The sequence below is a fragment of the Catharus ustulatus genome, chromosome 20 (assembly GCF_009819885.2).
Source record: "Catharus ustulatus isolate bCatUst1 chromosome 20, bCatUst1.pri.v2, whole genome shotgun sequence".
Taxonomy (NCBI): domain Eukaryota; kingdom Metazoa; phylum Chordata; class Aves; order Passeriformes; family Turdidae; genus Catharus; species Catharus ustulatus.
The window spans coordinates 3,804,080-3,825,172 of NC_046240.1; the positions used below are offsets into that span (position 1 = coordinate 3,804,080).

General features: G+C 51.7%; 1 protein-coding gene across 1 annotated transcript in view; it reads left to right on the top strand.

Moving 5' to 3' along the window:
* The first annotated feature begins 1,174 nt into the window (after positions 1–1,174).
* The window catches only part of SEPTIN9 (septin 9), a 134,592-nt gene continuing 114,673 nt past the window's right edge, over positions 1,175–21,093 (top strand). The window contains exon 1 of the mRNA XM_033076716.1: positions 1,175–1,211. Coding sequence (XP_032932607.1) covers positions 1,190–1,211 — 22 coding nt within the window. The 5' untranslated portion in view covers positions 1,175–1,189. The remainder of the gene's footprint in view (positions 1,212–21,093) is intronic.

The window sequence follows — 21,093 nt, forward strand, 5'->3', positions numbered from 1 at the left end:
CTGATAGGACCATATCCTCCTAATCCAGCTCATCTACTGCCTCTGTGTCACCGTGCAATGCCAGGGTCAGGGCTGGGGACACAAAACTTTTTCCCCTACTCTGTAAGAGTCCAAAACCAAGCAGAAAACCCTTCCTATAGAATCCATGCCTTCCTTAGAGCTGCTGGAATTCTCTCATGTGAACTGGACTTGTAGTCTGCACCTTTGTGTAGGGATGACCCCCAAGAGGGGCTGTGGAAATCTTTCCAGGGAACAGCCTGGCCCTTCCTGCAGCAGTTCAGGCTCCTGCACTTCCCTGTGCCCCGAGAGCAAATTAAGAGCAGCTATGACTTTCTTCCTGTCTGTGTTTGTAATGCCCCCGGCTGATTGCATTTGTGTAATTAAGTGCCCAACCTGCGCCTCGCAGGTGTTCTGTGTCCTGGCACATCAGGACAGTGAAATCCTTTTCCCCACACCTGGGGCGATGTCTGGGGCTGTTTCTGGGGTCCGTGGCTCTCTGTCCCCCCCGCAGCAGTGAATAAATGAGGTGTGAGCCTACACAAGCGCTTTGCTCGGTTCGCAGCCGTGAATGAGCCCCGGACGAGCGGGTTTGGAGGGGAAAGAGGCGCTTTCACGGGTCACTAATGCACTTTGAACTGGAGCCGGGAGAGCAGCGCTGACCTGAGCTGCTCCAGCAGCCAAGGGCCGGATCAAATCCATGGGGTGCGCCGGGCTGGAGGCGTGAAATTCCATCGCTTCCCTTGGCTGAAGCGGCTGCAGGCGCTGGGATTTCCCGGACGGGGAGCTGGCACGGCCGAGCCCCGGGGATGATCGGAGAGCCCTGGGGGTGAGGGGCGGCCAGGGGGGAGGCTGAGCCCCGCTGTGCCCCTGCCCGTGCCCGGAGACTTGGAACAGCCCAGCCCGCACCGGCTGGGAGAGGAAAGGAAAGGAAAGGTGTGTGCGGCAGGGAAAGGTGTGTGAGGCGGGGAAAGGAAAGGTGTGTGCGGCAGGGAAAGGAAAGGTGTGTTCCGCAGGGAAAGGTGTGTGTGGCACACCTGGAGCTGCCCCTCGGCCGCAGGCACACACGGATGCGGTGGCTCCGGGCGCGTCCCCTCCCCGGCCGTGCCTACAAAAGGATCGTGGCACCCCCGGCACCGCGCACCCCAGCCGGCCTCGGCCCTGCTCCCATGTCCCAGCCCGGAGCGACGGCATGAAGAAATCCTCGTATTCAGGTGAGCCTCCCTCTCGTCTCGTCTCGCCTCTGCCTTTGTGTCTGTGCTGGGGAAAGGAAAAGGTTAAAAACCCCGAGTTTTTACGTGCACAATCGCTCCTGGCTCTGCGGAGGAGCGAGCAGCAGTTTCAGTGTGTATAAACAAGTGGAAAAGGCTTAAAAAGCAAAGCAAACGCTGCGAGGCAACGTGTTCCAGGCAGAACCCGGCACTGGGGACACGGACCTTGCTGTCTGTCACCTGTGCCAGCACGGGAGGAGATCAGCCCGAAGGCAGCGTGACATGGGGACAGGACAGTGCTCTGTGTGTGTGTGTGACACTGGCTGGGTGTCAGGGATGGGATCCCCCCCCCCAAAACGGGGTGTCAGGGATGGGATCCCCCCCCAAACGGGGTGTCAGGGATGGGGTCCCCTGGTGCTGGGGCACTCCAGTCTCCCTTCTCCCCCTCCTGGCAGTACCTGTGGAGTGAGGGCATTTGCCCTCTGCTCCTTCCTCCCCAGCTAACACGGAGTGTGCAGCCGTGCCTGCTGTCGTTCCTTTGAATTCCCCGTGAATTCCTGCCCCAGGAAGTGCCTGGTGCACCACGGAGGGGACAAGTCTCCTCTAAGAAGTGCCCTGCTCACCACATAAAGCTCAGGTGCCTCTGGCAGCTCCTCCAGCTGCTGGACTTTGCTCTGCAGCTGATTCCTGCTCTGCTCCAGGCACCAGCCTGTGGCTCTGTGCCCTGCAAGCCACGTTCTGCCCTGGCTTCTTCTTGGCCACGGTGGGGACGTGGTGGCGTCGTGCCAGCACCCTTCTAACACCCCAAACCACGGGTCTGGCCACCCCTCGGGGTGCTGGTGGCAGTGCCAGTCACTTGAGCCACATCATGGCCACAGGGCTCTGCCCGAGCTCATGAGCCACAGGAGCTGGGGGGTTTGGCTTCACTCAGAAAATTCACTCTGTGATGCTGCTGCCTGTTTATGGTTAAAATTAATTAGCAGCGTTTCTCTCTTGCACATTTTTCTTTTCTCATTAGCATTGCTAAATGGGCTGCCGGGAGGGTTTATTAGGGCTTGTATGCCGGGAACCCGAGACAGTCTGGGTGTGATGATTAGCATGTTGTAATGGATTAAATTGGGTATTAATGGTTGTGCACTGTGTGTATGGGAAACCTGTTATTTGTTGTGGCCTCCTGAGGTGGTTGGAGCAGCCCTGGAGCAGGGAGGAGCAGTGCAAGAGAGATCTGGATACAACTGGCTGTCTTACAGAAAAGCTGCCAGCTCTGTGACCTGGCACTGTCACTCCTTGCAGATGAGGCCAAGGGTCCTTAGATGCTTTTCTCGTTTGGATTGGGTTGTGCTGGAGTGGAGCTGGGGCACTGCAAAGCCCCTGATGTGTCCCAAACCATCCTACACTCGGAATTTGGTGGGTGCCCAAACCCTCCTACACAGCTGAGCTGACATCTGGGCAGTACCTTTGTTCAAAGGGGCTGTGGTTGTTGAAACACTGCTGTGAGATTGCCCTGGTGCAGCTGTTTAAACAGAAAGAACAGAACTGCCATGCCCAGAACACACTGCTGGGAAGCAGCAGGACATTGTACTCCTTACTAACACCTCAGAGAGGTGTTTGCAGAGAGCACAGGCAGTGCTGCTGAGCTGCTCTGGGTTGCAAAGGCTTCACTTTGGGTGCTGCCCCCAATGAATCTCCCTGATTTGCTGGGCAGAAGGTGGATGAAGGTGGAGGAATCACCCATGGCATTGGGGAGGGCACCTTGGAGAGCTGCCCCTGCTGTGAGCTGAGCCAGCCCTCTGCGGCTGCTGTGTTCACAAATCAGGGCACAGCAGTGCTCACTCACTTTGGGGGATTTCACTGGGAATCCAGATTGCTTCTCCAAGACATAGATGTGCAGGGTGCTGCAGAGCCTCTGGGCTCTCTGCTGTCTGTCAGAGGAGCTGGTGATGTGACAAAGTGACTTCTCAGCTGCAAGAGCTGATGCTGACAGCCCCTGGCAGGCTGGAATGTGGTGCCTGGTTGAGAAACTCCTGAGAATGATGGCAAAGGAAAAACATCCAAATACTTTTTGAGGCTAGGTACGTGTTATGTCTGGCCTGATTTGTCCCTCTCTGGCATATTTTGGATCTCTTCTGTGGACTGGGTCCTCCTGAACCCAACTGGACTATCTTGCTTGCTCTCAGGGCTGAACCTCCAGCTCCATCCTCCTGCATGGGCACAGCACTGCTCTCCTATTATCGGGATTTTCCCCGCCCCAGGCAAGATTTACCTTCCCCAAAGCACTTCAAGGGTGATCCCAACCCACCTGCTGAGCACACTCCACGTAGGTGAGGTCGGGATGATGAGTTTACCTTGGGGTGCCTCACCTCTTAGTGAGACCTTTGTGCTGTAGCCACGGGCACGTGTGGCTCATCCCGGCACTGCTTTTATTGCTGGAACTCCTGGCAGCAGCAGCAGGAGGAGGGGAGAGCATGAAAAAGGAATTTTATCCAGCAATGACTTCCAGTTCTTACATGTGTGCCTTGGGGATGTCTGTTATTTCAGTTGCTGAAGGCAAACTTGCCCTGGAACACTACTACTTAAGGATTTTTGATTCTCACTTTCCATTACTCAAACCCAATTGCATCGCCAAAGAAGCAATAGAGAGGATTTGTGATAAATGACATGATGATTTATAGGTATTTTCAAGGATGGTGTGAGTGGTTTTGGCCAAGGATGGTTTTATTTTCAGGTTTATGTGAGATATTGGCACTCTCTAAAATAGAGAGCACCAGAATTACAGTACCTCCAGAATTATTCCTAGTGGTTATGTGTCACCCACCCTTACCTGAACTGCAGACTCCTAATTTATTGCTTAGCCACTTAGGGAGAAATAACTCTTCATATATGAGCTAAAGCTATAGGAAAAATTACAGGAATAACAGGAAGAGCCGTGATTCCATCACTGAAGGAGGATTTTCCCATATTGTGACTCGTAAAATGATTCCCTGTAAAACATGGGAAATAGAATATAACTCAGATTGGATTTGCTGGTGCTGTCTAGAGAATTCATGGCTGTCTCTCATCCCTGGGAGTGCTCAGGCCAGGTCGGAGGGGGCTCTGAGCAGCCTGGTCTTGGGGAAGGTGTCCCATGGCAGGGATTGGAATGAGATAATCTTTGAGGTCCATTCCAACCCAACCCAATTTGTGATCCCATCTCAGCTGGGAAGCTCTGGGGAACACAGCTCTGACTGTTGGTTTGTGGTGTCCCAGGGTCCCCCCCTGCCCAGCCCCTCCGTGTGCTTGGAGCTGACACCCAGGGCTCCTGCAGGTGTGGATCTGAGCCAGGGCACAGCAGGTGAAGGTGTGGGGGTTGTGCCTCACCAAAGGGTTCTGGTTTGTGCTCCAGTGCATGCAGGGAGGGAAGAGAAGCACGGGAGCTGTGGTGACACAGGGACACGTGCCACAGCGAGTCCTCATCCAGCACAGAGGGAATTCATCCAAGCAGCGGTGCAGGGACTTGGGCCCCCCAAATAATCCTCAAGGGCTGTGACTGGCCAAGCTCTGTGTGTTGGGAGGCCCTCGGTCCGTATCTGGCTGTAGCCGGTCTGAAATGGGCTGGAAAAACCGAGACTGGCTCTTTTCCAGGCTGATACTGTGCAGAGAGACCTGATGTGATTCCCTCCTAGGCTTTTAACTACCCTGCCATAAAAGCTGCTGGGAGGGGCAGGGATGTCCCGGTGTCTGCCGAGCCCATTGTTTGCTCCTGAACCCGACCCCATCTCTGTCACTGAACTGGCACCCTCTGTGTCTGAGCTGGGGAAAAGTTCAGACCTGATTTTTTGTGTTTTTCTTTTTTCCCTCTAGTTCGCCGGCCAAACTGCAATATCAAGGAAAAAATACTGCTTGGATCCAACAAAAACATTCATTTAATTTTAGATTGTCATTTGCAACAGAAATTCAAAATAGTTTGTTTTGAAATACATTGGGAAAAAAAAAGCCATTGTTTTTCAGCTCAAACTCTCAGCTAGCTCTTACTTCCCAAAACTTGCTTTGCTGGGCCAGTGAGAGTGAGGGGGATGGAAAAGGGGAGAAAAGGGTGAGGAGAGAGTTTTGGAGCAGGGGGAAGGGGAAGGATGGTGGAGTGGGATTCCCCAGGATCACAGTCCCTTGCTGAGGGTGTTCTTGCTGTGGATTTGTGGTGGTGCTGCTACCTGGTGTTGCTGAAACAGCAGGAAGGAAAATACCAAGGGCTACAGAATGAACTTGTTTTTTGGTAATCCCAGAACAGCAGGAGGCTTCTGCACAGACAAAGGGCTGTGCACTATTTTCAGGATGCTGAAAGCTCTGCAGGTTGGCAGGGTCAGCTGCCAGGAATGATCTGAATCATTCAGATCCATGTTAAAGCTGATAGAGACCAAACATCCACAGCTCCTCGTCCTTGCTTTAAGCCCCATAACAAACAAAATGCTGCTCCTGCATGGCCAACCCTTGCTTTCTTTTTGGACAACCACATCTCCAACTTGTCCATACTCATTTCTCACATTTTTGAACCAGTGAGGAGCAGCCATGGTGCCTGCTTACCCTCACACTTTTCTCTGGTGAGAATTTTTCTTCATTTATTTACTGTTTTTAACCACTTGATCCATCACCTCATGCTGTTCCCTGCTCTGCCACTTCCCCGTTGCTGCACACGTGTGGGACAGAGACCTTTGATGTTCCCACTGGCTGGTGCCCCAGGATTGTTGTTTGAGCTGTAACAATATTCAAAGACACTTAGAGAGAGCAGCTACCTTTATCCAGAGTGCTGGGGGATCCAGGGAAAAGCAGCATGTCCTTCCCACCCCACATCCCTGAATTTCTCCATGACTGGTTTGTGCTGGGTGCCAGAGGAAAAGCCATAAGAATAGTTGCTCCCAAACCAGGAGGCAGCACTGCCCAGTTAATACCTGAAACAATGAACCATTCTTCTGATTGCTTTTAAAAAGAAAAAGTCCTGTTCTTCAGAGAATTAGATTTCTAATACGCCTGTCCTCTCTTGTGGTAGTAAAGCCTGTAATTTTCTAGAGTGTTCCTTGTTGTTGGTGCCCCTGTTGGATGAAAGCACCTTGATCCCTGGACAGTGTTCTCAGCTGCCTCCAGGGCCTCACAGTGGCTCTCTGTGGCTTAGCAGACATTGAGGGCTGTTGATGGCACTTGGCATCAGTCCTGGCAGACTTTCCTCAGCGCTTCCTTGCTGCAAAACCCGAGGTGGGACCGTGAGACGTCCAATCAAAAGGCACAATTGTTTTATTTTACTCCTGTGCTGACAGACTATATTGCCATAGATGTAAATGCAATGTGCCATCACATGTTTCTGATGGCTGGTGATGATTGATGCAGTCTTGTTATGAAAAACCCTCCTGTGGCAGCATCCTGCTGTGCTGGGGTGGCACATCAGGGCTTGGTTGGGTGTTCTGCTCTTTCCAGGCTTGCTGGCGTGTGTGGGCAGGGCTAGAGCTTTGCTGCAGGTAGGAAAAACATCCCAACATCTGTTAGAAAACTGTTTGGAGAAGCAAGGAAATCCAGCCTGTGGAGAAAGACAAATAACAAACCACAACATGCAGACATTTGCAGAACATACTGAAAAGTCCTGTGGGGCCCAGTGGGGTGATTCCTGCTTCCCCAAAACACTCATCCTCTGCCTGTGGCCACCTGGGCTGAGCAGGGAGAAGTACTGGCACGTGGAATAGGGAGATGCTGCAGGGACATCCCAAAAATCAGCACTGCAGTGAGCTGGGTGCTGTGTGTGAGGCCAGCCTGTACCTGTGAGACAAGGGGTGCCTTGGGGCTTGCTGCTTAAGGGGTGATCCAAATCCAAGGAAACCTCTGTGGAGGAGGAGAGGGCTTTGTATAGCAGTGATTTATGAGGATTTAACCTGTGGGGCTCCCAAAAAGCAGGCAGAGGTGACCTGCAGGGGACACCTGTCCCTTGGGGTGACACAGTGGGTGTTTAACCCCTCACCAGGGAGTTCCTCTTCCTGCCAGCTCCTGGCATCCTGGAAAAGCAGCTGTGCTTGTGCAGCCCTGGCTCCCTGTGGAATCACACAAACCATGGGAGAGGCAGCACTGGTGACTCAGCCCGTTCCCACAGTGGCCTCAGTGACGGACTGGTGACAAGGACAGCCCAAGTCACCCTCCCGAGGTTTGTGTTCCAGAGGGGGAGCAGAGCCTGGGAAGCTGCTTCTGCTGTGTCACTGCTCAGGTGAGGCTCCCACGGGGCTCAGAGGGATTCAGTCATCTCCAGAGCAGGGCTGCCATCCACGGGGATGGCACCAGAGCCTGGGAAAGGAAAGTTTTCCAGTGCTGTGACACTTGTGAGGACAGCTGACTGTGCTGGGCAGGAAGGGGCTCGTTGGGAAGGTCTTGCCCAAGTTTCACCATTGATCACTGCACACTCTGAAGCACAATGTCAGACATTTCCATGACCTGAACTTCTCATTTCAGGTTCAAATCTGATGATCAGAGCATGTCACTGTCCCCTCTATTTCCCTCAAAGACTGTGCTGCCTTCACTGCTCCCGGGTCAAGCAGATGGAAGTTAAACTGGAGGGATGATTGCAAGTTGGAACTAGCAGCAAAAGGGTTTTTTTCTTCCCTTTGTCCATGCCAGATGAGTATTATTTACAGGAAACACTTTGTACAGCTTCGAGATTTGTTTAGAGAGGGAGTGTAGGGGAGGAGACAGCTAAAGGCAGAATGGAAATTAAAAAGGTCACAGTAATGCTCAAGAAAATCCATAATTTCCTGGAGTGGGAGTATTGCTATTCTGGGGACTGAGGGAATAGTGGAGCTCGGGCTGAGTGTGCTGAGGGACAAACTGGCTCCCTTTGGGACGAGCTTGGCCTCGTGGGGCCGAGCCCAGAGCAGCTCTGGGGACAGAGGGTCCCTGACACAGCGCTGTTCCCTCCGCTCGTCCCAGTCACGTCCCGGCGTGGCCGTGCCAGGGAATCTCGGGAGCAGCCCCGGGGACACGTTTGCTTTGGCCTGATGTTGGCCAGGGAAATGGGGATTGCCTGCAGCTTTGTGTAATGCAGAGAATAAACAAAGGAAGCAGGGATGAGATGCCCTCAGCCCCTGCTGCTGTGGGTGACTCAGTGCGAGCTGTGAGTGCCTGGGCACGTACAGAGGAGAGCTGGGAGCAGGACAAGTCAGGACAAGGGGACAGGACAGCCCAGGGAGGTGGCAGGGGGTTGTTGCAGGGAGTTAAGGAGGCTGGAGGCTCTGTTTTGTCTGCAGGAAAGGCAGAAGAGTGAGTGTGACCCACCTGGCTGACCCAGGTCTGTGACTGGGGACTCACCCCGGCAAGGCTGTGCTCTCTGCATTTTCAACTTCCATCACTCTCCCAAGATGACTTTCAATTAACTTCTAAACTTAAAAGGTACATTTTAATCAGTAGGAATGAGGATGGAAGATAATTTTTTGCCAGTGTGGAATTTAATCTGAAGCATGGAAGTTGATGATGTCACCAGTCCAAGCCTAATTCTCGTCCTCTTTGCTTTGGGGAAGGTTTTCAAGCTCACTGATTTTCAGCGATCTAGTGATGGAAATCACATGTGCTGCAGTGTCCTTATCTGAGGTCAGTTACTAAAAACACTCTGAAATCCTGAAATCCAGACCTTTATCATGTGTTCCTGCAGCCCCCTCTGCCACATGTGGGGCTTTTTCCCCTCTGGTGTTCTGCCTTCACGTGTTTTAGAGCATGCTTTATAAAATTGGTTATAATGCTGAGAAATGTGAGTTTGAGTTGTGCCCAGAACCACCACCCCACGGGGTTTCAAGTGCTTGTTTTTAAATTTATTATTTCTTTTTTTTAGCAGGTAAGCTGTAACTCTCAGAGCCATTGGGTATCTGCTGAACAGCTCAGACAACCTGAAGGAGTGCCATTACTGCAGCTAATTACCCTTTGACATTAATTTCCATTCAGCTCCATCTGCATCTGTGAACGCTTTCCCAAATTGCTGTTCTGACAAGTGAGATGCCCCAGTTGTGGAGCCCCACATCTGAGGAGGCTCTCGGTGCTGTGGCTTGTTGGGGATGTCATGGCTTGGGTGGTCTCCTCATCCTGCTTGGCAGCTGGAACAAGAGGCTGTGAGTTATTTCCCGTGGTGGGTTTTTGTCAGATAAACCTCCAGCAGTGATGTGAAATGGTCTGACAGCTGATTCCTGCACTTAGTGTCGGGAGCAATGAGTTAATCTGGGGAAGGATGAGCTCAGCCCTTGGGAGCCTGATCCATCTGTGGAGGTTTCAGACCTTCCTCTGCTGTGCATGGTCCTTCATGGACCAGCCACTCTCCAGGAAATCATCATCAAGCATCAGTGCTTTAAAATACATCCCAGGCCTTTTGGGCAGTGTATGTGGAGGGGAGAGGGGAGCAGAGTGTCTGTGGCTGCATGGTTGTTTTGTGTGTTTAGCTTTGTTTTTAGAGATCATCTGGGAAAAGCAAGAGCCCTGTGCTTGAGCTGTGATGGAGAGGGAATAGTGAAAAGATGTTTCATAATGTGTGTGGATTTACATTCAGATCTTACTGAGCCTTTCATCTCCTTTGGGTCCTGAATACTAATATGGGAATGGATATGAGGCAGAAAGTGTGCTGGGTGCTGATTATTGCAGGGTTTTTCATTAAACCCTTTTATAGACTGCCCCTCTTCCTTGGTGGATGATTTTTGGGCTGCTGTTGGCAGAGGTTGTAACAAAGGAGAAGAATCTGGAAGATTGGTACAGGGCATAGCCCTGACTCAGGAGCAAACCCCCACCTTAGTCCTGGGTAAAAATAAACTGTGTCCTGGTTCCCAGCCCCATGGCAGGATTTGTGTCCAGAGCCCCCCCAAGTGATGCCCAGGCTGCTCCTGGAGGCACACAGGGCTGAGAAGTGTTTCCCACAGGTCAGGTGCACACAGGAGCAGGGGTCAGTGGGTGGGGAGGGACAAAGGACTTGCACAGGACAGCCCAGGGAGGTGGCAGGGGGTTGTTGCAGGGAGGTAAGGAGGCTGGAGGCTCTGTTTTGCCTGCAGGAAAGAGGAGCAAGTGTCACCCACCCTGGCTGGGAGCCCCCAGAAGCTGTGCTGGCAGAGCTGTCCCAGCTATCCATGAGTTGTGGTTTTTCTCCTCCCTCCTCACCCCCTCCCTGCCCTGTGCTGCCTGGGGGCTGCCCAAACAGGCCCTGCTTTCCCCAGGGCTGCTCACACTCTCCTGCCTCCCACCTGGAGATGCCCTTGTTTGAATTTCCAGGGCCTGCCAGGGCGGGTTTGTTTGTGCTGCTCTCTGAGCAAACACCTGCCCGTGACACGGGGCTGTGCAGCTGGCACCGTGTCCCCTTCCAGCTGGCACCTTGTCCCCTGCCAGGTGGCACCTTGTCCCCTTGCAGGGAACTCAGGGAGCCACAGCAAAGCCCTGGCTGGTGCACACAGCCTGCAGGAGCTCCAGGGCAGGATGTGGGGTGTTTGCAGGAGGCTGCAGCCCAGCCCCAGAGCCAGGAGCTGCCTCAGTGCAAACAAACCCTTGGACTGGGCTGCTGTGCCTGGCACTTGGAGATTCTCTGTCCCTCTGGGGAGCAGGCACAGCACCAGGGGTTTGCATACGGAGCAGTTCTGATGGAAAGCATCTCCTGGTCTCGTTTGCACTGTTCTGACAGCCTGCCTCCCACCCCTCACCCTGCAGTCAGGTCCATCCACGTTCACAGGCACCTGCCTGCAGTACCTGTCACCCTCAGCTCTTCCTCCAGCTGATGATGACACAGCCTGGCAATTCAGTCCACGTGGGATATGGGTCTTTCACAGGAACCTCCCACAGCCACTGACTGCAGTCTGGTGTGTAAATTAGGTCTTTGTGCTGGTCCTTGCTGGTCACACTGTGTCCTGTCTGAGTTTTTTCACAGAATCATAGAACATGCTGAGTTGGAAATAACCCATCAGCATCTGCAAGTCCAACTCCTGGCCCTGCACAGGACACCCCAAGAATCCCACCATGTGAGAGCATTGTCCAAATGCTCCTTGAGCTCAGGCAGGTTTGGTGCTGTGATCACCTCCCTGAGGAGCTGTTCCAGTGCTCAGCCACCCTCTGGGTGAAAAACTTCTGATATCCAGCCTGAACCTGCCCTGGCTCAGCTCCAGCCCTTTCCTTCAGTTCCTTCACTTGTCACCAGAGTGAGAAGATCAGTACCTGCCCCTGTGATGCCAAACACCACAGTGAGGTCTCCCCTCAGTCTCCTCTTTCTGTTTGGTTGTTGTCCTTTTCCAGAGTATTTGGATGAATTTGAGTTCTAATCATCTCCAATATTTCATCCTCACTCAGGATCACCATCATCTTTAAAAACTTCTCTTCCCATTTCTGGTGGTTAATGGATGGTGTATCCTTACATCAAAACACAGCTGGGAGGTCAGACTTTGAATTAAAATCTGCCTTGGCATAGCCCCTAAGAGCACCCTGGAAGCATCCAAGCCCTGCTGCCTATAGATTATGGGCAAAATATAACTATAAACCAAGTAGAGATCTCTGCTTTGGGGGCTTGACAGCCTTCTCTGCTTTTCAAATCATGTCATCATAATCTTTGCAAGATCAAGCAATGTTTCAGCTGCAGGGTTTTTTTTAATTCCACTTTCTCATGGAATAACTGATGGTGACAGATGCCCAGGAGCCCTGGAGGTCAGTGCTTAGATTATACACAGGGAAATTTGGGTGACAGTTGCCACTGGAGGGGTACATGGATGTAACCTCATGGAGCATGGGTGGAGGGACCCTCTCTGTGTTTGTATCATCTGGGCAGAGCCTGCAGAGGGGCTTTGGGCTCCTGCAGGGGATCCACTCTGGATAAATAGGGCCTTTTTCCTGGGAAACAGGGGGACATGCTGTCTCACTCGGTCTGTGTGGCCAGCCTGGGGCACAGCAGGTGCCCTGAGCTCCCTGTCAGCTGACTGCAGATAACCCAAGTGCTTCTTATTCAGCTCCTTCAGACACTGAGCTAATATCCTGTATTACTGAGGACCACGGCCTGGAAATAACAAGGTGGAATTTAATTTTGAGTTGAGCCATCTCAAAGCATCTCTGGATCAGAGCTGGTCCCTGCAGCCTCTCTCAGCAGATGATTCACCCTGTGTCCCCCTCTCTCAGGGGCTGGAGCTGACTCAGTGCTGCAGAGCCCAGCTCCTGGGGGATGTGGCTTCCAGGGTGAGGAGTCAAACCCCCTGGAGATCTCAGGTGATGATCCCACCTTTTCTTCAGGCACTAAAGCAGGTGGTTGCCAGCTTCCAGCTGGTGACAAGTGTGTGTGAGTGCTTGGTGTGGCAGCAGCATCCCCCTGCAGCTGGGGGGCTCAGCACAGCTCTGACCTGCTCAGGGCTGCTAAGGACAGGCACTGTCACAAGTCTGATGTCTCAGACATGGCAAATACATTTAATCTGTACCAGTGAATGTTCTGGCTCTGAGACTGCTCACAGGAGATGCTTCAGTGGAGAGGAAGAGGAGTGCCAACAGGAAGCTGGCTGAGACAACACAGAGACATTTTCTACTCATGATCTCAGCCTCTGGAGATAAGGTTGGAATTTTGACACCCCCCAGAGCATCCTGCCTTGGCCCCATGTCAGTCCTGAAGCTCTGGACAGGGGAGGGAGGTTCCTGCCTGGGTGATGCTCCTGCCAGGGGTACAGAAGGTGGAGGGTTTGGGCTGCAGGGATGTGGCAGTGCTGTGGATCCTCTCTGGACAAGAGGTGCTGGAGTGGCCAGGCTGCAGAAGATGCTGTTTGTGAGAGGTCAGCTCATGTGATGAGCTCTGACCATGCTGTTGAGGCCATCAGAAGTGACCTGAGCCTCCAGCCAGGGACATGCCTGTCAGGTCTGGCTGGCAGCAGGCTGTGCATGCCCAGGGCAGGGCTCTCATGAGGGGTTCATTCCTTATGGCACAAGGACCCAGTTCAGGAGCTCCCTGTTGGAATCCCTGCTTGGCACAGTGTGGGGGCTTGGCAGTGCCAGGGGCAGTGCACTGGGGTTTGTGTCACCCAGGAGAAGCAGCAGCTGCCTTTTTTGTGGCAAGGATTTGCCTGGTGGACACTGAACATCTGGATTGCTGGGGTGGTGCTGGATGTGACCCAGGCTCTGTTACACCGAGCGTGCCATGTCCCATGGACAATGCTGCCTTTCAGCACACCCACAGAATGGGCTTTGTGCCTCCTCCTCTGAGCCCTCTTTCTCTCTAGTAAGGCTTCCTCAGAGGCTGCAGGCACTGCTCCATGTCTTGGAATGGTTTTCACCTGTGCCAGGAGTGATTTCACTCTGCCCTTTGCCAGGGCTGGGCTGTTTGGTGGCGCCAGGTGCTTTGCTTTCCCTTCTGGCAGCTGGAGAAGCCCATGAGAAGCAGGAGTTGCATTGGAACCACTTGGTACCTGGAGAGAGAGGTGTGTAACCATGGAGTAGCATCAAGAGGTGGTTTTTATATCTGGGCTTTACTTCAATGAATCCATTTTTAATTTTCCTTCTGCTCTGCTCTAGAGCTGGCTGTTGGAGACCATGGCTTGGCAGAAAAGGAGGTGCTGAGTCTTTTATTCATAAAAGCAGAACATATTCTGAGATAGGACACACAGGGTTCATCAAGTCCAACTCCTGGCCCTGCACAGGACAGCCCCAAAATCCCAGCCTGTGCCTGAGAGTTTGGTTCAAGCACTTTGAGCTCTGGCTGGGCTGAGGCCATGGCCACTGCCCTGGGGAGCCTGTTCAGTGCCCCACCACCCTCTGGGGGAAAAACCTTTTCCTAATACCCAACCTAAGCCTCTCCTGGCACAGCTTTTTGCTGTTTCCTTGAGTCCTCTTGCTGGTCACCAGAAATAAAAGATCAGTGCCTGCCCCTTGTCCCTTACAGATTTTCAAGGACAACCCAATAGGATATTGGCACTTACATATTGATTCTACATCTTGTTTTTAAATGAACTTACTGTGCTGGGTATCTCTGATGGATTCTGGGGCTTGTGAGAACCTGGCCCTTCATTAAATGCCTTTAAATGGTTTGTAGAGAGAGTCTGGGGGGCAGAAGGGAAGCACACAAGGAATTTTATCTTAGAGTTGACTGGTCTGTCACAGACAGAGCTCTCTTCCATCTCCAAGTCAGAAAGACCAGCCATGGTCCCAAAACCAGCTCCATGAGTGGCTTGAACATCTAAGTGCAGCATCTTGTCAGATCCAGATGGAATTATACTGAAGTTTGTAAAGGCACTTCTGCAAGCTCCAGGGAAAGCTGATCTGCAGCATTAGGCACTCAAATATGTCCTAAGTTTGGCTGAAGTTCTCTTCCAACTTCCCTGCTGCAGCCACTATTAAATATAATTGTAAGATGCAAGAAAAAACACCAAAGAATGTTATTAGTTTATGAAACTGGGTTGCCTTGGCTACTTCTGAGGTGGAATTAATAGGAGAAAACCCTCAGTTATATGAGGCCAGGGCTTTATTGTAGTCTCAAATTGTAATTTCCCTTCTCTCCTGTTTAAGGACAGCGGACATTATCTCAGGAATCTATAGATAGTGTCTGAGTCATTCTTTAAAGTACAGCTAAAATGTAAAAACATTAAATTATATATCCCTGCAGCTCCTCTGACCAGGGGAAGTGTTTGACACCTCATTTTACGGGCAGGGAAGAGTATGTGGAGGAGGAGAGTTACGTGCAGAGAGTCATGTTGGAGTCCTGATGGTGGCTGAGCAGTTCGGACTCCTCTGCTTGCAGCTGGCTCTGCCCCATGGCTGAGCTGGCCCTCCCTGCCCACCCACCCCAGCATCTGCCCAGGGCAGGATCAGCCTCAGCAGAGCAGAGGATGTGACTGGGCTTGGGTCAGAGATAAATGTGGTGTGTGGTGTCCCAAGGCAGAATCTGCCATGCTGAGCTCAGGGCTGTGCAGGGAGCTGGTTCCTGACCCCTAGCTTGGACCTTGGGCTTTCTGGACTTTCAGGCAATTCTGTGCAGTATCAGAGCACCCCTGGGCTCTGCCCAAGCAGTGCAGCCTCATCACTGTGTGAGCTGTGTGTGTTCAGGCTGCTCAGGTGGAAGGCTCTGCAGTGTTTGCAGCCTGAAGCATATTTGGAATATATATCGGTGTGGAGAGAAAAGTGGCCATTGTCTGCTTCACCTTGATGCTCTTCCAAGGTTGCCTGTTCTCAGTTGAGTGGCCAGACAGTTTGTGGATCTTGACCGTGAGTATTCATCTGAGTTTCTGGCTAGGAAGGGATTCAGTGACCATGGGCCCTTGGCTGCTCCTCTGCCTGGTGCTGGTTCCTTCACCCAGATGTCACCTGGCTGCACTGGAGCATCTCTGGAGGGCAGGAGGGAAAAGGGCACTTTGTCCAAGTCTGGAGTGAGACTGGGACTTGCAAAAAATCCCTGGCTTTTCCCTTTGCAGCATCTGCAGAGCCAGACATTGCTCTCAAGCCCAAAGGCTGCCCTGTTCCTCCTGCAGCCCTGATGGGAGGTGCTCACTGGGGCTGGGTGTTCCCAAGGGTCTGCTCTGGGTGTCCTGTGACAAGGACCCTGGTGTGTCACCTCGTGACTCACCCAGGCTCAGGAGAGCCCTTAACCCCTTCCCTTTGTCATCTCCTGTCCTTTTGCTGCTGCCTCTTTGTTCTGGGCTTTTCTCCTTTGTACATCCCCACCCCTCTCTGGGAAAAATCAACATTTGCCTTGCAGAGCCTGGCCAACAGAAGGGGTCTGTATTCCATCCCGATGGCAGCCCCAGGCTTGCAGGGCTCCCATGATAAATCCAGTGGTGTTTGTTGCCAGGGGGACCCTCTGAAACACAAATTTGGGAGTTGTGTGTGTGTGTGAAACGAGCAGGGAAACTGTGAGCGGTCACTGAGCAAAAAAATGTGATTACATTGAAGTGAAAAGAAGATGGCAAGAAATTGATTTAAGATCTAAGTAAGGATTACTTTTTTATTTTTTTTTCCTTTTGCTAGAACTGCACATGGTGCTGGAGCAGAGCAGAGAGGCAGATGCCGGGCTGGGAAGTTTGCAGCAGGACTTCTCCTGAGTGCTCACAACCAGAACATTGCAGGCCTGTGGGAGTGAGGGGCAGAGCTGTGGGGTGGCTCAGGAGTATTTGATCCATGTGGAAATACCACACTGGAGTTTTAAAATTCCTTTCCCCTCCTTCAAATCTGCCCATGGTTTTCTCCAGTTAATCTGTGGCCGTTTCCAGATGAACCCGAGGAGGTGAGGTGCACTGGAAGCTGTAAATATTGGGGGGTTTTGGGAGGTGAAGGATGAGCAGTGATTATTTGTTTTTCCTCTGTTTCCATAGAGCCCTGAGTGCTGAGCCTTATCCCTTGTCCACTCAGGCTCCTGGGGACTCCTGTGTTATTCATGTTAATTAACTAACACATTGCTAGCTTGCTGGAGCTCTAGAGGCAGCTGGTTAATGTAAGGGTTGGATTATTAATGTAAGAGTTATTTCCTTCTTTGAGCAAGGCTGCAGCTTGGGTGGGTTCAGATGCCTTCCCTCCTGCCCACCTCTGCTGGGATGCTGCAGGCTCTGCAGGAACAAGTGGCACCAGATCCAAGCTGCTCTTGCCATGGCTTTAAAAGCTCAAAACCCCCTCACTGAGTGAGAATGCCATGAGGAAGCTGTTCACTGAATTCCAGTTCTTGGGTCCTGCTTCTCTCTCTTGGATTTTGGCACATAAGGGCTGTGAGCAAGTGAGGAGCATGGTGAAGACAGGGAGAATTCAGAAGGACAAGATCTCTCTGGAAATCTGGTCAGCATCAACAGTGAGCTTGGAGGGATTTTAGACTTGACAGTATTACCAGGTCCATCCCAACCAGCAGAGCTTCACAAGAGCAGTTTTCCATTCCCACATAAACCCTTTTCCCTTTCCTCCCTCTGCTAAGTACAAGAATCCCCTAAGCCAGCAGAGCTGGCCCATTTTTGCAGTCCCTTCCAGTTTGTGTGGACACTGGGGGTGTGAATGTGCATCTGCTCAAGTCATCTGCTCTGGTGACGTGGCACCTTCCCCTGCCCAGCCGGGTTACTGAGCCTCCAACCAGAAGGATCACAGATGATGACTAACACACTTTTTTATATGAAAAACTGCTTGTGCTAATTTTTTTTAGTGCTTTCATGGTTGTCCAGTGTATCTCTGAATGAGTGTCAGCTGTGAGGAATTTGTGGTCAGTAAAGAGCAGATGATCACGAGGCGTGGTGAAATGACCTTGTTATTTCTATGAAGTGAATATCTGAGGACGGAGCTTACTCACCTCAGAATAAGCTCAAAGGGAGAGTCTCTGTATTGTTTGAAGGCCATTTCAGTTCTTGAACAACTTGCCAAAGCACTTGAGATCACTCCAATGTTTTAGTCTTGACACAGAGATTGAACATCTCCAAAAAACCAAGACTTAGTTCAAGCACGAGCTTGACTCCAGCTTGACCAGATAGAAGTGTGTGCTGGGGGTTTTGTGGGTCAACCAAGGCAATTTTCTGGCCTTAAGCTTTATGGATGCAGCAATTGATTTCCTGAGAATTACTGCAGTTTAATTTGAGTTATCAATTTGAATCAAAGCCTAAATTTGAGCCAAGGTTAAAGTGCTGTGTCCCCTGTCACCCTCTGTCACCTCGTGCAGGAATGGCCCTTGTCCCTAACACAGCCCTTTGCCTGTGCAGAGCCCTGCTGGCCTTGGCCTTTCTCACACTGCAAGATTTGGGGCTTGACTCTTGGTGCCTCTTATCATTAGCACAAGCTTCTGGAACATTTGTTTGGTGTTAGAATGCTTTTGGCACCTGCTGAAGTTGAGTGTTGTGGTAGGAATAGATGCATCTTGCTAATGCCAATTTTCCTGTGGTTTCCTTGAGGGTAATCTGAGCTCCAGCCTCAGGCTGGCTTCTAAATGTGAACTCATGGCTCCATGTGCTGATGAGCAGTGCTGTTGGCTCCAGCTCCCATGGGAGGGAAGCTGGTGGTGTTTTAGGCTGTTTGTGCTCAACCTTTGACCTGGACACAGCTTGTTGGTGCCTCTAGGCTGTGTTGGAGAAGGTAGTGGAGCACTGCTGAGTCTGCAATCAGTGTCCCTTGGCCACAGCATCCCTGGATCCCATCAGCATCCCTCCATCCCAACAGCATCCCTCCCTCCCTCCATCCCAGCAGCATCTCTCCATCCTGGTGAAAGCTCAGTTTGCTGCCAGAGATATATGATCCAGAATGAAACCATGCACCAGGGTTGGAGTTTTTTATTTTTCTAGCTGTGCTCAGCTTCTTTGTAAAGAGTTCCTGTTACACAGAATCTGGAAAAGTGTCTTTTATTCTTCAGTGCATGTTTCTGATTAGTACTGGAAATGAACATGAATTTTTTCCCTTTTTTTAAAAAACTGTATTCCTTTTGAGGTTAATGTTGCAAGTGGATTTCAGGCTAATGGAAGAGAAGCTGTAATTGTGTGTTTCATTGGACCCAATGCAATAGAGATTCTTCTTCCTTTGCTCCTCTGCACACAGATGTCCCTCCCTTGCAGTCTCTGGCTCCCCTGTGTCCCCAGCTGTCCCCTGTGCAGGCTCTACCTCCAAATGTGATGTCCTGTGTCAGCATTCAAGCTCTGCAGCTCAGCCTGCAGCAGCTGGAGCGTTGGAGGAGCCATGGAGGCAGAGATTGTGCAGTGTGGATCAACTCATGTGTGGGTTTTCCTCCTGCTAACACCTCCAGGCCTTGCTACTGGTGAGGTCTTCTCCAGTCACTCTTTTTTATCCCTGGAGCTTTTAGAGCTGTGTGGGTGAAGCAGGGTGAAATGCAGCTGTCAGTGAGGGTAATTCACCTGCCCACTCTGGGATGGACCTGTGGCACGAGTACAGCCAGAGAGATTTCACACCCTGAGCAGTCCTAAATGGACTTGCTCAAAGAGCAAAGAGTGGAAACCCTGTCCCAGCAGTCTGCACTGGTACCTGAACGGGGCAGGGACATCCTTGCTGTCCTTTATGTGCTCCTGAGTGACAGCAGGAGGGCCTGAGGAGATGGCAGAGGGCAAGATGGGGTGGAGGAGATGGGGCTGGGGGTGTGCAGTGCACGGGGGCTGCAAGTCCTGCCTGGGGGATTCAACCCTGCCAGCCTTTGCTATAAAAGCTGCTGGTGGTGTGTGGGTGCTCTGAAGGGCTGTTCTGCTGAGGAGCCCCCAGCACCCCAGAGCTGAACCATGCAGAGGCAGCTCTGTGATTCCTGGAGCTGTACCCCAGGAAGGCAGGACTGTGGATATGTCCAGAGCAGGAAAGTGTTACTGGATGGAGACATGTCCAGAGCTGGCTGTGCTGTGCTGGGTGAAGGAGGAAGCTGCATCATCTGCTTCAGAGCCTGCAGAACATCCACGGAACAGAAGCAAGGGTCATGCTGCCTGCTCGGGTGAGCTGGTGCTGCTCTGCTGACTCCAGCACAGCGTGGGATGGCTCCTGCTGGGCTTGGCCCATCCCTTCCGTCACCACCTTTGTTTGGCTTGGGTTCTTTTGTTTGTTTGTTTTCTGTTTTTACTGGACTGCGGAGAGAGAGCGAGTTCCTGAGCTGCATCCTCCATTGTTTGTCCTCACTGCGTGGTTTCTGTTGATAATGGGAATTGCTCACTTGTCCTTTTGAATTTTACATCATGTGAGTGTAGCAGCGTGGATGGCTTACTGTGAGGAGAGCATCAGCCTCACATGGGCTCTCTCTTTGCTGTTCTAAGTATCCAGAAGGTTTGCAGTATATAATCCAAGAACTCTGGTGTGTTTTGGAGAATGTATGCATTGCCTTTGTTGGAGATTAACATCTCTGGCAATTCTCTGGTTAGCTCTGGGTTCAAATTTGGCCAATTCAGCTGGAAAAGTCACACTGGACATTTTTCCAGACAAGCTGGATTCCACCCCCCTGCTGCCCTGCTCTTTCTGCATCCCCTGCAGCAGGGTGGGCACCCCAAAGGTGCTCCTGTTTCAGTACTGGGGTGCTTTGCATCCACTGTGGTACATCAGCAGCCACAAGAAGCAGGAAACAGTAGAAAATTTGGTCCAATGTCATGTGGAGGGAGCGGTTTAAATGTGAGCCTGGCACTGATGGGATCCCAGGGGCAATTCTAGGCTTTGTCAGTTGTGAAGGAGACCCCAGAGCAGCCTGGAGGTTTTGGGTGCTGGTGCTTTTCTGTTGGGCCATATGGCCCCAGCCCGTGGATCTGCAGGGAATCAGTCATTGATTATAAAATGTGAAAAGGAGCAGTCATAAACAGCTCAGTGAGTGAGCCAAGGTGAGGCTGAGCTGGGCTTTGTCCTGCTGAGGCACATCCACAGGGTGGAATGAGCCACTCTTGGACTGACTGATTCTTAACTGTTGGACTCTTCCCTTCTGAATTCCTGCTGCTGGGAGCAAGGGGGAGAATTCCCAATTCCTGCTAAATAAAGCACATTGCACTGTGCTTCTTCATCCAGTGCATTTCCAGCGTGGCTGGAGGGTGTTTGGGAGGGAAGGCTCATAGACACTGTGTCTGCAGTGGAAATGTTTGATTTTCATTTCACAGCTCCAGTGTGGGGCTCAAACTGCTGCTCCCAGGCTATAAATAGAGGTAACCCCAAACAAGCTCAGCTGCTGATGCTCTCTGTCCTGCCCCTCTGCTGCCTTCCTGGCAGTGTGTTCACAGCAGCATATTTTTGGCTGTTGCTTTCTTGTTATTTATTCTTTTTTTTGCCAGATCTTCTCTCCTTGTCTTGCCAGGCTGCCAGCTTTCCCTGCTGTTTATCTGCTTTCCAGGAGTGTGTCTGGATCCTCCCTCTGTGGAGGGGCAGTGGGGCATCACAGGTAGCAAGCTTGGCTCAGACTCTGCAGCTCTCCCTCCTCTTTCTAGATTTTCTGTTAAGGTATTGGGCTGCCTGGGTGAATTTGATGTTTACTCCTCATTTTCTCTTTGTG